We start from the raw sequence: 14,098 nt of genomic DNA, 5'->3' as shown, positions 1-14,098 counted from the left end.
ACCTGACACTTAAACTTGGGAAACAATATTAATTATAATACTTATCTGGAGGTTTTAATTGCTCGGGTGAAAATGACCCCACGGGTAAAAGATGTTAGTAAATCTGAAGGTAACCGGAGGGTTAAGGGGTCATATTTGACCAAACCAGTTCTAAAGAATGTTCCAGTCTATTAAGGGCTCAGCAACACAAGATCAGCTCGCTGTCAAAGGGACACGACTGAGACAAAGGCTTGACGACAGTATTGTGTTGGTAAAAAACGTAAATGAAGCCGATGATATCACGTTGGAGCATTCTGAGCCGTGGAGACGCCGTATTGACGTTATTTCATCGGTCGTTATAAGAGGCAGTGTGTGGCTTTTGTTCAGATTGAATGACATCGGGGACACAAGGAGGAGCAGCTCCTGGTCTGTGCTCTGGGATGTGCTCCACTCATCTTCCATAAACTTACATTTCAAATACAAAACCCCACAAAGAAGAGCATTAGTAATGAAAAGTTGCCTCCAATGTTAGAATCCCATCACGAGATCGGCATCGTCGTGTTGTTCTGGTCCGAACAGATCGATGATGTAATGCAATGAACTGGACCATGTTTTTTTAATTTCAGACAAACAAAAAAAGGGCGGGGCTCCAGCCGGGAGCTAAATACATCTTTACTTTTCAGGAACAGACTTCAGCAAATTACTGGGAACCATCGTGAGGTCACCAACTGGTGCATTATGGGATTGCTTGCCTGTAGTTTCAAGTCCCGATGGCCTAAAGGTCTCAAATCTGCTGTGGTTTTCAGACAGAGGTTTCTGCAAAGAGCTGCCAGAGCCGTGTAGTCTAGAGGGAAACACACACTATATACGTACCTACCTCTCTCGAAATAATATACATTACCTAAATCTCTCTTTTTGATTACAGGGACTACAAAAACAGACATTACGTCTAGCGTCGCCCTCGCGACGTTGCGGTCGGGAGGATTTCACCGCAGCTCGTAACTACGTCCACTAGCAGAGCGAGAAACGCCGAGAGTTAATGTTCATCTTGGTGACGCCGATGAGCCGCAGCGGGGCCGAGAGGCCGAGGCCCGGGGTGACCGGGCATTCGCACAGCAGGCCCGACAGCTCGTCGCGCTCCTCCAGGCCGAAGGTGGCTTCGTTGAGCATCCGCCGGTGCAGGTGGCACGTCTGCTCGATCTTCAGCTCGTGGATGTCGCTGCGGAGCCGCATGAGCTGCATCGCCAGCTGCTGGTCCTGCAGGCGCATGTCGGTCTGATGGAGAGAAGGGGGGGGGCGATTCATTCATTGGTTCATCGAGTGGAATTGTTTAAAAATATAATGTTTTAGTCGAGTGAAAATTACATTTAAAACCTCCAAACACAAGATCTGGGGCGTGTTTGTCGATTAGCGTGGGTCAACCCCCTGCTTTCGGGCTTTATGCTAAGCTACGCTAATCAAGCTACGCATTGCATTCGGCCCTCATTGCGTCACACGGACTAAAAAATAAAAGCTCACAGCGGGACACCAACAAACAAAGTTTATCTTCATAAGCTCTCGTATCCTCTATTCTTTGTGCAACCATCTCCGCAAAGATCTCAATCGTCTCTGCGGACCCACTGCGGGAAACGTTCGCGGCCACATGCGGTGCGAGTCGGATCCGGCCTCCGACTGCCGCTCCGTGATTGTGGAAATTATTACACTCGCCAGGAATTCTTCTGCCCAATGAGTGGACCTTGAATTCTAACTAGCTCCGTGGCAGGAAGGTATTTCCTATTCTGGACCTCTAACTGCAACATTATAACGCTTTTAAAAATTTTTAAAAAGGCAATAAAGGTGTGTATTTATCCCCACTGTATTAAGTTATGTGCCTAAACAAGATTTTTTAAATAGGGCCATAAACTGGCATCAAATACCAAAGATTCCAAACTTATAGCTCCATATTTCAAAGATAGAGGATACATTTGTACGTTATAAACAATCCGATGTCTCACCAGTTCTCTCCTCAGCCAACTGAGAGCTTCATCGATGTTCTCAAATCCTTTCAGAACACCTGAAGGCAACTTGCACTGAATCCCGTCAGACTTCCCGATGACTTTCCCCTCTGGCTCCACTTGGATCGGGCCTTTTCCACTTCTGGATTCTCTGAAGCTTTCCGCCTCGATCCGGGCTTTCCACTCCAAGTACGAAGGCCTCCTGGTTTCCAGTTTGAGTTTCTCCGTCAACGCCTTCAAGTTCTCGAGATGGTCTTCTGTGGCCAAAACCGCGTCTTCCCCACATTCTGCCTCCGCCCCGCTGGCCTCGGCCAAAATAATCGGAAGAGCTGAGGGAGAGTCCATCCTTAATCTCCTGAATAAAAAAAAAATGGGTCAAAAGAAAAATAGATGAAGATATCTGTTCTTCATCGGCGGCGTCTTTCGTTGTTGTAGGTTTTTGACCTTCCTGCTTCTACCGTCGACGTACTCAACATTTAACCTTTCCTCGTTCCTCCTTTGGTGCTTCCGAGGCAGAGCATCTTCAGATCTGCAGGGGGGGGGGGGGGGAGAGGCATGCATGTGAAACATTTGCAGACGATACCACGAACCACATCCGACATTTGACACGCGAGACTGCGCCTCGACTGACGGGCCCCGTGGTGCGACTGGTCGAGCGCGATGAAAGTGCGCGCGCGTTCTCTACACGTTCTAAAAAAAGTGCTTTCGAGCGAGCGCTTCTCACATATCGAATCGTTCTCGGCACACAGCGGGAGCAGATTTGTCTTTAACAGGAACAACTTGTTTTCATGGCAACGACACGACCACTGTGAATGAATCACCACCTCCTCAGGGCTTGGTGCCTGAAACTACCTGCGACAGACAGCTGGCAGTACGGCTGTCTTGCTCTTTTTTTATTGACAGCTATAAACGTAGACAACAAATACATGTTTTAAAAAGTTTTTGGACATTAACAAATTTCAACAATTTGCATTGTGTCTCTCAGGCGGCATTAAACGTCATTGAACAGTCAGTTAGAGGCGAGGCTGGATTTAGGCACAGTGGCGCTTTTGACTACATGCTAACGAGAAAACTGCTAATCATGGTTACCGCCTTCATTTGCTAACCACCTTGTTTGCATGCGAACGTTGACTATTTAACACTGACAATAAAGTACAGCGGAAACATCTAGCTCTGCAGATATCTGTTCATAAACCAAACATTTATTTTTTCAGTTACGTAACCAGAAACCTAAATATCACACTTTTGTATCGAACATAATTTCGATATTTGACGGCAATCCATCCAATAGTTGTTAACATATTATTCCCTGGACTAAAGTGGTGGACTGACCTCCAGACTGACACTATCCATAAAGCCACGCAGCGAGCAGCGCAAACAAAATGATGACGTAATAGAACTTTTTTGAAGGAACCTGGATTTCTATCATTCTATACGCAATTAAATCGATAGCTACAACACAACAATATGGCATTAAAGTATCTCAGTATGTTTTTTTTAAAATCTGACCAGTTTAGAAACACTGGAGTGATTCTGGAGGCCTCCATCAAAGACAAACTCGGGAAATTAAGTTACAAACAAAATCATCTCAAGGATACAGCAAACACACACTCATAACTCACACACACACACTCATAACTCACACACACACTCCTAACAGTGGCAGCGTGAAGCAGCCTTTCTGCACAGTGGCCTCCTTACAGTCTCCAAGCACTCAATAAGTGGTGAGTGCTCACTTATTCCACAATGGGCACAGCAGACCAGCAGTGAAGTCATTGCCCTTGTATCTAATGATAGGCGTATGTGTTGCAAGGTTAAATAGAACCTCTGACTGGGGAACGCATGAATGGATCTTCTCCGGAGGCCGCGCCGTTACAGGAGACCAAGGGTAATAAAGCCGTGCCACGTGCATAGGAGTGTGGTAGGACTCTGTATAGCTACAAGGAATTCATTTAAATTGTGAAAAGAAAGTGCAGAGCCAAGAGGTTTACAACGAGGGGGGAAAGAGTGTGTCAGCATATCAGCTGATACATTGAGCTGTGATCACAATTATTAAGACATAAAGGGTATAATCACAACAGAAAACCACTCAGACCAGCCTCTCATTGGCTGCTTGATCATTTAAGAGGCCCTTTTGAATAGTCCAGTCGAAAAATATCTATTTAAAAGAGGCCAAAATATACACGCAGACTCTGGCAAATAAGAACACGAACAAATAATTTCTCGCCATGATCCAAATGTCTCGACCAAATCCCGCAGCATTACCCATATGTTCCTCTGGTTTCGGGGCAGCAGAATGTGATGGCTCAGCAACATCCAGTTGCAGCGTTACCGCACCAATGGAATGTCATCTTGTGGTGTTATTATGAGAAGCCAAAACCTGGTCAGGCTGATGAACTTAAGGAGCTCTTCTATCATGGCGCTGTGTCTACTCAACGAAACATGACGGCACAGGATAATATTCAGGCTTAAGTTATATATCTCCTTAATTATAAAGTGTTCACTTTCAAACTCTGCTCATATACAGTAAAGTATACATGAGAACGTGAGCATCAGCAGAATTAATGACTCAAAGGGGGGAATAGCCTGTGCCCACACTGAGGCATATTGGATTCAGTTGTGGCAACATAAACTTAATAAATGTGCCACATTAGCAACTTAACCCAATCACAAATAAAGAGGAAAACTCATGCTGGCTATCGCTATTCACATGTCTTCTTCTCTGGTTGTCGACATTTAGAAGGAAAAAAAGAACATTTTGAGAGGTTAAGAAACTTTCTTAAAATACTCATGGATACTGTGTTCTGTAAATATTTAACATTACCATCAAACATGATTCCTTCTGCCATAAATCACAAAGTTTAACAGGTCTTATTACTGTAATGCAAACTGAAACCGTGCATAGCGTTATGGAATGTCATTTTTCTCCTTTAAAAATGTTATATATATATATAAATATAATGTATTAAGGAGAGAAAACAATATATATATATATATATGCATATATATATATATATGCATATATGCATTCTTTAGTTCTGACTTAAACATTCACTTGATAATTCTATTGTCGGAATATAAAATTGTGTTCAACCTGACATATTTTTCTCATTTTGTTCATCATGCAGTTTATTTTATTTTTCTTCCTGTAAAGAGCAACATGTGGCAAGTTGTTATTGTTTTCTTCAGGATATATAGCCTAGAGCATCATGTAATCAGATTACACCATGCTACGGCTACAGTATCATACAAAGTAACATACTCGTCCACATTCTCTGCACATGGACACTCACCTTCACCTCCTTCCGCCTCCCTGACTTCGTGCTGCAGGGCGCGAGACCACCGACGTCCTCTGAACCACTCTGATTCAAACTGCGTGCGGCTCGTGCAGCTTCAGCAGCGACATCAGTGAAGACCCCCCCCCCCCCTCCTCTCTCTCTCTCTCTCTCTCTCTCTCGGGGGCGGGCGGCTTGCGTCAGGTCCCGGTTGCTAGGAGACGTCCCCGGATTCCCGATCCGACCTCCCGTCCCGCCGCATGAAGACAGCAAGTGCGCCACAGGCTGACGACTGGGATGCAAGTTTTTAAAATGTATTTTAATTCAATAAAATACGACGACAAATACAATTGTTATAACGATGAAATAAGTAAAAAATGTGGAAATATGTCGACACAAAAGAAAAACAGACCGATTAACATCAAGGTTTTGCTCCGTCACATGTTTCATTCATAAAAAAATATTAGGGCTGTGAAACGATTACAATTTTTAATCGGATTAATCACAGGTTTTTGTGGATTAATCATGATTAATCACATATTACCGATATTCTCGGTATATTTTGTGAGAACATAGAGATTTATGACAAAAGACGGATATATACATTTATACATTCTTCTATACAATGGTGCTGCAACTCAGCAGTTATTTAGCAGTTTTCTTCCATATGGAACATTAATAGATCTTCATCCTAAACAGAATGTTTAACCCTCCTGTTACCTTTCGGGTCAATTTGACCCCATTCAATGTTTAATGTTGGTGTTCTTTGGGGTCAATTTGACCCCAGGCTGTTTTTCACTGTGTCAAACATATCAGAAATATCAACTTTTTTATTTATTTAAAGGGCTATTTAGGTAGTCAACAAACAAACATAAAGTACCTCACACTTAAACTTGGGAAGCAATATTAATTCTAATAATTTTCTGGAGGTTTTAATTGCTGGGGTCAAATTGACCCGAGGGTAAAATATGTTCGTAAATGTAAAGGTAACAGGAGGGTTAAACAGAGCATTTTTCTCTTGTTTGTCAACCATTAACTCCACCATGATACAATCTAAAGGTGGACAGATTGACAAGTGACTTTTTTTTGCTCGGTCCCGATGCGCGCGCACGGAACTCTGTGGCGCGCGAGACGGAGATCGATAAGTGTTAACGCAACGCGAAGAGACAGAAATGACATGCTGCTGTGGAGATACGATCAACAACAGACGTTTAGTTTAATAAAAGAACAAAGACGTGCTATAGAGAACATGTCAGGGGCGGGCCAATCTTTTAATGTCATGCGATCTACCGACACTACGCCGCGATCGACTGGCAGGTCGCGATCGACGTGTTGAGACCCTGATCTACAGGAAGTAAAAGTCGTAACAAGGTTTCCGTAGGTGAACCTGCGGAAGGATCATTACCGATGAACAGACCGTCTGCATGAGAGCGGACAGAGTTCAGATTGAAGTGGTGTATTGGAAGCTCATTTTGCAAGTGACTTTTTTTTCGTCCCGACGACCAACAACAGACGGATTGGAAGCTCATTCTGCGCATGCGTTAAATGCGTTAAAAAAAATAACTAGTTAAACCTGTAATTAAATTAACTGAGTTAACGCGTTATTTTTCACAGCACTAAAAAAATATATAAGATGGTCAAAATCTACATATATTATTCATTTCTATTGACTATATATTTAACAGCTTACCGATGCAGTGAATGCACCACATTATTAGTTGTAAGTTGTAATTAACATAAATAAATGATAATTTCTTCTATACAGAAACAGGTGATTTGTGTTAGTGCTGATTGCTTGCAGGAGTGTAGCGCTGCCATTACGCAATATCAGTGCAGGGTCCCTGAACTGTATCTATATTGATAGTTTAACAATATCTTCAAGTCAAGTAAATATAATATAATTTATTTGTCTCTCTCTTAAAACATAATATGCAATTGGTTGAATTGACACGACACAAACTGCCATTGAGCATATATAAATGATCAATCTTTAGATTATAGGAAATAAAAAATGCTCCGAGGTCAGTGGCATTTTCCTTTGAATGGGTCATTTTATCAGTATCAATATAACATTGGTAGTTAAAAACCTGCAGGAAATTGTCATTTTCAATAAATTGTATAAATAGCATTTCATATAGTTGTCAGACATTGAGGAAGCTGTCTGAACGTGATTGTCATATTGCTCAGTGGTTAATTCTTATAGCATGGACTCTAATATAACTCAAAAATTACTCACATTTCTCCAAATAAAAACACAGGGAATCGTGAGGATTCCCAGACCAATAAAAAATAACAGCAACCCCAAACTATTATTAAAGTATGGCAAAGCGCTAAAATGTGAAACACAAAGAAAGGCGATTTTCAGCCAAAGTCTTTGTCATTGTGACTGTATTCTGTTATGGGTTGTGTTATTATCTATTATTCGAGCTGCAGTGATTACGCTTCGAGAAAAAATACAGATACACAAACTGAGAAGACCGTGCAAACAGGTGAAAATCATTAAAAGCCATCGTTACCATAGTTACAAGTACAACAACTAGCATTACGATATCACACAGGGTCAAACACCTGATACCAGCAATTTCAGCAACACATGCGTCTGAATGCTTGAAGATCACTACATGAAACACGATGAACATTCACTTGAGTGAAATGACTTATCACTCATTTGGTATTTTAGAAACTTAAATGTACTTCTATGCTTGGCATAGAATACATTTTTATTGAGTGTTAAACTGTGTTCAGACTTGAATTTACAGACGACGTTCATCACTCAATCTCTCTTATTTTGTGACCGACAAAACATCAGTGATGGCCAGCGAGCAGACGGACGACCTCCAAATCTAAATTAAATTCATAAAGTAAGTTCCTCTATGTCATCATCGAAGGAGGCGATGGCGCGGATTGCGGGCCTGCTGTCCGTGACGTGTAGGGTGTTCAGGGAGGACGATGGAGGAGTAGAAGGCCCCGAGTTAAACAGTCCTTCTCTTCTTGGATGCGCCCCATTGGTAGTCGGAGGACTGTTGAGGACCTCCGTGTTATTGGAGGCGCTCACACCGTCACCCGCAGGTGTTGCCAGGGCACCAAATAGCTGCTGCATGAGGCTGGACTTCTTCTCCTTGCCCGCCCCTCTGTCCGTCTCCTTCTCTCTCTCCGTCTCCACCCCTCGAAGACTAAAAACACCGATGGCCTCCAGTGCAGACTCCCTGTCCTCTTTGGGCGGAGGTGGAGGGAAGCCGGAGGAACCGCGAGAGGCCGGATGTCCGAAAGAGGGCGCGTAGCTTCCGAATGCCATGTCCTCCGTGGGTATTTGGGTCCGAGGCGCTCTCTTCCCGAAGCCCGATCTTCTCCTTCCGGCGTCGTCGCTACCGGAGCGCAGACCGGCCGACTCCGCCGATTCTGCGAGGTGAAAAATGTGAGAGTTTTGGTTCCTCTGCTCCGGAAGACGAGGAGAGGGCTGGTTTCTGGGAGCCTGGTGGAACTCAGAAGGACTCGGCTCAAACGCGACGTCCTGGGCTCCGTGTTCCTGGCGGTCGATCTCACGCATCTTCGCCAGCAGCTGTTGTTTTTTGCGATGCGCTTCCTCTGCTGCTTGCTGATTGGCCAGAGCCCCGTGGTTCCACCTCTCCACCTCTTCCTGGACATGGCTGTGCTTCCTGTTGTGGTCTTCCTTCTGGTTTGACTGGGAACTTTCTGTCGTCCTCTTACCGTCGTCTTGCTCTTTTTTCTTCTCCGAACCTGTGGACATGAAACAAATCCATTCCTGCGTCACAGACTGGACACACACACACACACAGTTTAATTATCTTACCATCTCTCGGTGTCTTTGCCTTCTCCTCAAGCACATTGAGCTCCCGGTGGACTTCCCGCTTCTCCTCATTCTCCTGCTCTGTCTTCACCATCTCCTTCTCCCCCTCTTTTCTTCGGTCTCTCATCTTCTGCTGTTCCAACTTTTGGTGTCGGTCTTCTGTCTCTGCCCGTCGGTCCACTCTGTCAAACTCCTGCCGATGCAAATTGATAGGGAGGGACATAAGAGGGGAATGACGGACAACTACCAGTGACAGGGGAAGGAGTGCGGAGGTGAGGGGTGAGGGGAAGTGACTCTACCTTGAGTGATAGGTATTCATCAGGGGCCTGTTCACCGCATTCATTGGCATCGGAGGTGGCAGGGGGAGGTGTCGGGAAATCCAGACTAGACGCTCTGTCTTTGGTCTGAACGGCCTTGGAACTGCTCCTGCTGGGGACTATGTGGGTGGAGGGGGGGGAAGCAGATCATATATGAAACTTAATTTTCGCTCCACTAATTTCAAACCATGTTACTTTGGTACAGGGCGCTAGATTCATAGAACCTTTTTTAAGATTCTGTCCACCCAAACCAATACTCAGGCTTTATACCTTTCCGCTTTCCGCCACTGTCGACATCTTTTCTCAGTTTCTCAGGTTTCGTCATGCGATTGGCATAAATGTTCTTAGCGTCTAGTTCTCTCTCCTTCTCCTGATGAGAAAAGGAGATAACGAAGTGAACATTTCGTATATAATCGTGAACGATTGTGTATACACACAATCAGAAAGAAAGATAGTTTGGTTCATTTGGTATAATTTTTTAAAACATGGACCTTGAGCTTATTGGTCAGTCGTTCCAGCTCCTCCTGCAGAGTCCGGATCTCTTCCTGGGCACCGAGAGTCTTCTTCCTCTCCGCAGCCAGCTGCCGCTGGTAACTGCTGCTGCTCAGCTCCACGCTGCGCTCCAGCTCCTTCAAACACACACAGGAGAACAGATACACTTTACAGCTACCGCACGATGAAAAGGAACCAAACTAATCTTGAGATGAAAAGCCCAAACGGTACACAGTTTGGTGTAATATATTGGAGTTTTATGTAATGTCTGCAAGTGATTGTTTATCTAGCTAGAGTATAACTTTGTAAACCATAAACCAATATTATGTACAAAAACAAAAATAAATGTAAAATACATAATTTATTTACAGACAAAACCAAGATTAACATCTGATATAGTTCAGCAATTTCCATGGAATTTTAATTTTTTAATTTCGGGGATCTCACATTTCTGTACAAATGCAAATAAGAAAAGTCACAAAAACAAATTCTAGAATAATCTAACATTTGCATGAGGCGGAGCTTGACCAATGAAGTACACAAATTAAACCAGAAATAAATGAACCTTAATCCTGTGTGCCGCCTCCTGGGCCCGTGTCTTCTCGTCATCCAGCCTGCGGCTCAGCTCGTCTCTGGCTCCTAGATCTCGCTGGTCGACCAGCTTCTTCAGCCGCGCGGCGGTCGCCTGGCTCCTCTGCAGCTGCTCCTCGCCGCCCTTCATCCGGCGCTCGGCCGCCCGCTCCCGCTCCTGCGTGCGCCTGAGCCGCTCGCGCAGCACCTGGGTCTCGTTGGTGTGGCGCAGCAGGAGCTGGGAGATCTCGCTTTCCGTATCGTCGTAGCGATGCAGGGCTTTCTCTTGACGCACCTGAAGCTGCATTGCATGCAAAAGATTTTTTTTTTTTTTAGGAGGTTAAAGATACTGGTGAAGAATTATTTTTAAAAAGGGAAAAGTTTATGTTATTGGTTTTCCTGCTCAAATGTTATTGTGGTATCTGCCACGAAAATCTGAAGTTCAATTAAGATGTCATTCCTTTCTTAGGCCTCGTATATCCAACCCGAATGTAATATACCTGTCTGAGAACTCGATTTTCCTTCTGCAGCTCATCAGTGCGCTGTTGCAGCTCAACAAGTGAGTTACGCAATTCGTTGATCTTTAGCAGGCGGGCCGAAAGCATCCTCTTGGTCACCAGGTCCATGTCTTTAGGCGGCGTGGACTCCTTGCTTTGTGAGCGCACCCCCCTGCGATGCTGCTGGGTCAGGGGCTGGCCACCTGGACGCTGTGGACGTGACACGCCCCGCCGGCCCACACCTCCTGCACGGGAGAGAAACCCACAAGATGTCGAAATGATTTACAGGTAATGACAATTAAAACTTTTACAGGCCAGTAATGAGACACATGGACAAGTGAAATAGTAGGAGTGAATAAGTAAACGGTCGAGGCTGAAGACAAACATCTAAATCAAACTAGGTGTGTGTTGTTAAGAACTATGAAACTTCATGTACAAAATCTGCCTTAGACTGCCATCACCTGGACAGTAAATAACATGCGAGGGTTAAGTTTCATTCAGTCTTCTGTTCATATTGGATTATTTCATAGCTTTATTTACCTGCCTTGTAGAAGGGGCTGTTGGAAATCCTCTTTGCCCTTACCCCTCTCTGAGGGACTCCATCCCTGACACCTCGGGTAAGGGATGGAGTCCGGGAGTGGGAGTATGGTGAGCTCGACCGGCCCGAATGAGACCCATTCTCATAGTCCTCCGAGTACAACGACCCGGTACTTCTCCGTCCCTCTTCATCCGATACCTGGTCCCGATCTGGATCTGAACGCCAGGTTCTGGTTTTCGATCTACTCTCAACACAGACATCTTTTTCCCCCTCGCCCTGGATCTTGTCCCGGAAGATCTTTTCATGTTTTTGGAAGGGTGACGTTTGGGAATCGTTCTTCGTACTCCGGAGTGACTGGCGACTTTGATCAACATGCCGGTTGTCTTCATACGGATCAGTTACGTTTTCAGATTCCATGTTGGCACTTTGAGGAGAAATGCTGCGTCAAATTTAAAGACAAAAAGTCGGAGAGAAACGTATCAAACTTTGAATAACATAAACAAAAATGTTGGCGATATGATTTAACAATAACAAAAGTTTACTTGTACATGGTGTAGCTTACCTGATATCACAAAACAACATTCAACGTCCCCTGGTAAACTGATCTCAACATTTGTACTGTGCAACACAAGTGAACATTTTCTGGGCCATCTGGTTTCTCTAAGGTTTTCTGTATTGTGTGTATTGGTCACTAAGCAACAATACACATGAGATGGAATGTTCCATGGGGCTGAATGATATCACTAGTCCACACTTCTGCTACTACAAACAAATGAGTAGCCTGCCCCCATCTGCCCTGGTGACTTATTAAACAGACTGTATATTATTTTTGACTGCAATAAGATGCATGTGCACACATATGGTCAAAGAACACAGAAAAAGAATAGAAGATTCTGCTTAATGTAGATGTAGTGATTTATTTTAAGATTATTTTGTGACTGTATTTCAATCTATTATAATGTTGGTCTGTTATGCTGCCAGTCGAAAGAATAAGTATTTGTTTTTTCCCCCACATTACGCAAATCCTATGTCAAACATTTCAACATATTTGCCCTATTTCAAACATTAACCAAAGTAAAAAATCCAGCACCTTCAGAGTGTTGAAAGAGATTAAACGGCTTTCAGGAGTGAATAAATATAGAATCCAAGACTAATAGCAGTATTTAATATTTGTGTAAATTGGATTTAAAAGTCATGCAGTCATTAGCCCAAACTCACTTGATGGGCAGGTATCTATAGCAACAACACGACACACAGCAGCAGCACCATGAATAGAAAAAAGAGCGTACTTGTTCGGTGAAGCAGGACACAAAGGCCCTTCGCCTAAATGTAGACCTATTTTTTAAAACAGTGTTTCAGTTGATCGCTTTGTTAAATAAACAGACTACAGACTTGTATTTAACTTGAATAAACGTCTCTCATGAGATATTTTTCTTCTTCTCTCGAAACATTAGAACAAATACATACACACATACAGTAATGATGTCTTCACAATTCCAATGGCATTTTTGTCAAATGTTTTGGAGGACAACATATACATAAATAAAGAAATACATACACACACACACACACAGTATCAACGTCAGAGTATCTGTAGACTCACCGCATAGGCTACATCACCCCCATCATCTCTGTTGACATCATCATTCACATCTTCTGCTTTATCGCGCTGTCGTCTCCTGATAACCAGATAAACGAGAACATCAAACCTCAGTCGGGTCACAAGCTCTCGACTGAAAACAAGTATACAAACGGAAGCGTGTTATTCCATACTCACTATGGCGATACGAGCTCCCCCCACCTCTCCGCGACACGGACAGATTGGATTAAAATCGGCCGTCTGCTGTTGACAGTTGCATTGTCGTGCCTCTGCCACTTAAAAGCTACAGTGAGTTATCCCTTATCAGAGGCCATGCCACACATCTCCGTGGGCTCAGACTATAATCATATGCAACACGATCAAATAGAGATGAATAAAAGAGGAGTGTATGAGGTTTCAAACAGCGTGTCAGCGCACTTGCGTCAGTTAAAGATAGCCCATAGGTGGTTGTGGAGCGTATTATGCGAGCACAGCGAACTAAAACTAGCTACCTTCAACAGGTGGCATGTGTTTTTTACGTTACTGCTCGGCGTCTGCTGGCAACAGCATGTCCGTAGCGCGCGTTCAGCAGTTTAAGTCCTCCTGACTTTGTCTGGTTTACGTTTACGTCGCAATTAACTCGTTCGGCTAATGTTCGCGACTTAGCGGCTAAACTACTAGCAAGCTAGCATGAAGTTAAGCTAACTTAGCTAATGTTTGATAAAATACGGCGTAGACGTTCGCCTTCTTTTGGAAACAGTCATGCCTATCTTTTTTAAAACCCTGTTATTATCCACAGTGAAATAGCAGGAAGGAGTAGCTAGTCCTGATATAGTCAGAAGCGTTCAAATACGTTGTTTTGTTTTTGGGTCCACGGCACGCTTCTAGGTCTGCTCCAGTCCTACGTTCCCATGGCAACCACAGCACGCCATGTAGTACCGCTGTACGGCCAGGGAGGCGCTGTAGAGCACGATGTGGCGTGAACGTTGGGATACCAGCTCTACCAACACATATTATATATATTATATATATATATGGTATGGTTTCTT

At 43.9% G+C, this 14,098-nt stretch overlaps 2 protein-coding genes across 3 annotated transcripts; both read right to left on the bottom strand.

Moving 5' to 3' along the window:
- Window positions 1–578: 578 nt before the first annotated feature.
- On the bottom strand, window positions 579–5,355 carry fam167ab (family with sequence similarity 167 member Ab). 2 transcript variants are annotated; one of them, XM_056428192.1, is made up of 4 exons: window positions 5,267–5,355; window positions 2,443–2,502; window positions 1,974–2,328; window positions 579–1,254 (listed from the first exon to the last, which is right to left on the bottom strand). In XM_056428192.1, the coding sequence occupies exons 3-4, from the start codon at window positions 2,316–2,318 to the stop codon at window positions 991–993; spliced, it is 609 nt and encodes a 202-aa protein (XP_056284167.1). In that variant the 5' UTR covers window positions 2,319–2,328; window positions 2,443–2,502; window positions 5,267–5,355; the 3' UTR covers window positions 579–990. The 2 variants fall into 2 exon arrangements, with proteins under 2 accessions (XP_056284167.1, XP_056284165.1); XM_056428190.1 differs by having other exon boundaries at window positions 2,448–2,502.
- A 1,780-nt stretch (window positions 5,356–7,135) lies between these two features.
- On the bottom strand, window positions 7,136–13,919 carry lca5 (lebercilin LCA5). Its single transcript, XM_056428713.1, has 10 exons — window positions 13,248–13,919; window positions 13,074–13,149; window positions 11,473–11,909; window positions 10,936–11,177; window positions 10,431–10,736; window positions 9,865–10,002; window positions 9,644–9,743; window positions 9,356–9,492; window positions 9,060–9,249; window positions 7,136–8,986 (listed from the first exon to the last, which is right to left on the bottom strand). Exons 2-10 carry the CDS (start codon window positions 13,076–13,078, stop codon window positions 8,103–8,105), a joined length of 2,439 nt encoding a protein of 812 aa, XP_056284688.1. The 5' UTR covers window positions 13,079–13,149; window positions 13,248–13,919; the 3' UTR covers window positions 7,136–8,102.
- Window positions 13,920–14,098: the final 179 nt, after the last annotated feature.

This window comes from Pseudoliparis swirei, chromosome 12 (assembly GCF_029220125.1).
Source record: "Pseudoliparis swirei isolate HS2019 ecotype Mariana Trench chromosome 12, NWPU_hadal_v1, whole genome shotgun sequence".
Taxonomy (NCBI): Eukaryota; Metazoa; Chordata; class Actinopteri; order Perciformes; family Liparidae; genus Pseudoliparis; species Pseudoliparis swirei.
The sequence above is the reverse complement of the archived record's forward strand: the minus strand, read 5'-3'. Positions and strand labels throughout refer to the sequence as shown.

Excerpts from the sequence above, each read along its gene's own strand:
- fam167ab (XM_056428190.1), bottom strand. Across the intron at positions 1,255-1,973 it reads GTTGGCTGAGGAGAGAACTG|ACCGACATGCGCCTGCAGGA; the intron begins GTGAGACATCGG and ends TCTCTCCATCAG.
- lca5 (XM_056428713.1), bottom strand. Across the intron at positions 11,178-11,472 it reads CAGCCCCTTCTACAAGGCAG|GAGGTGTGGGCCGGCGGGGC; the intron begins GTAAATAAAGCT and ends TCTCCCGTGCAG. Across the intron at positions 10,737-10,935 it reads AAAATCGAGTTCTCAGACAG|CTTCAGGTGCGTCAAGAGAA; the intron begins GTATATTACATT and ends CATGCAATGCAG.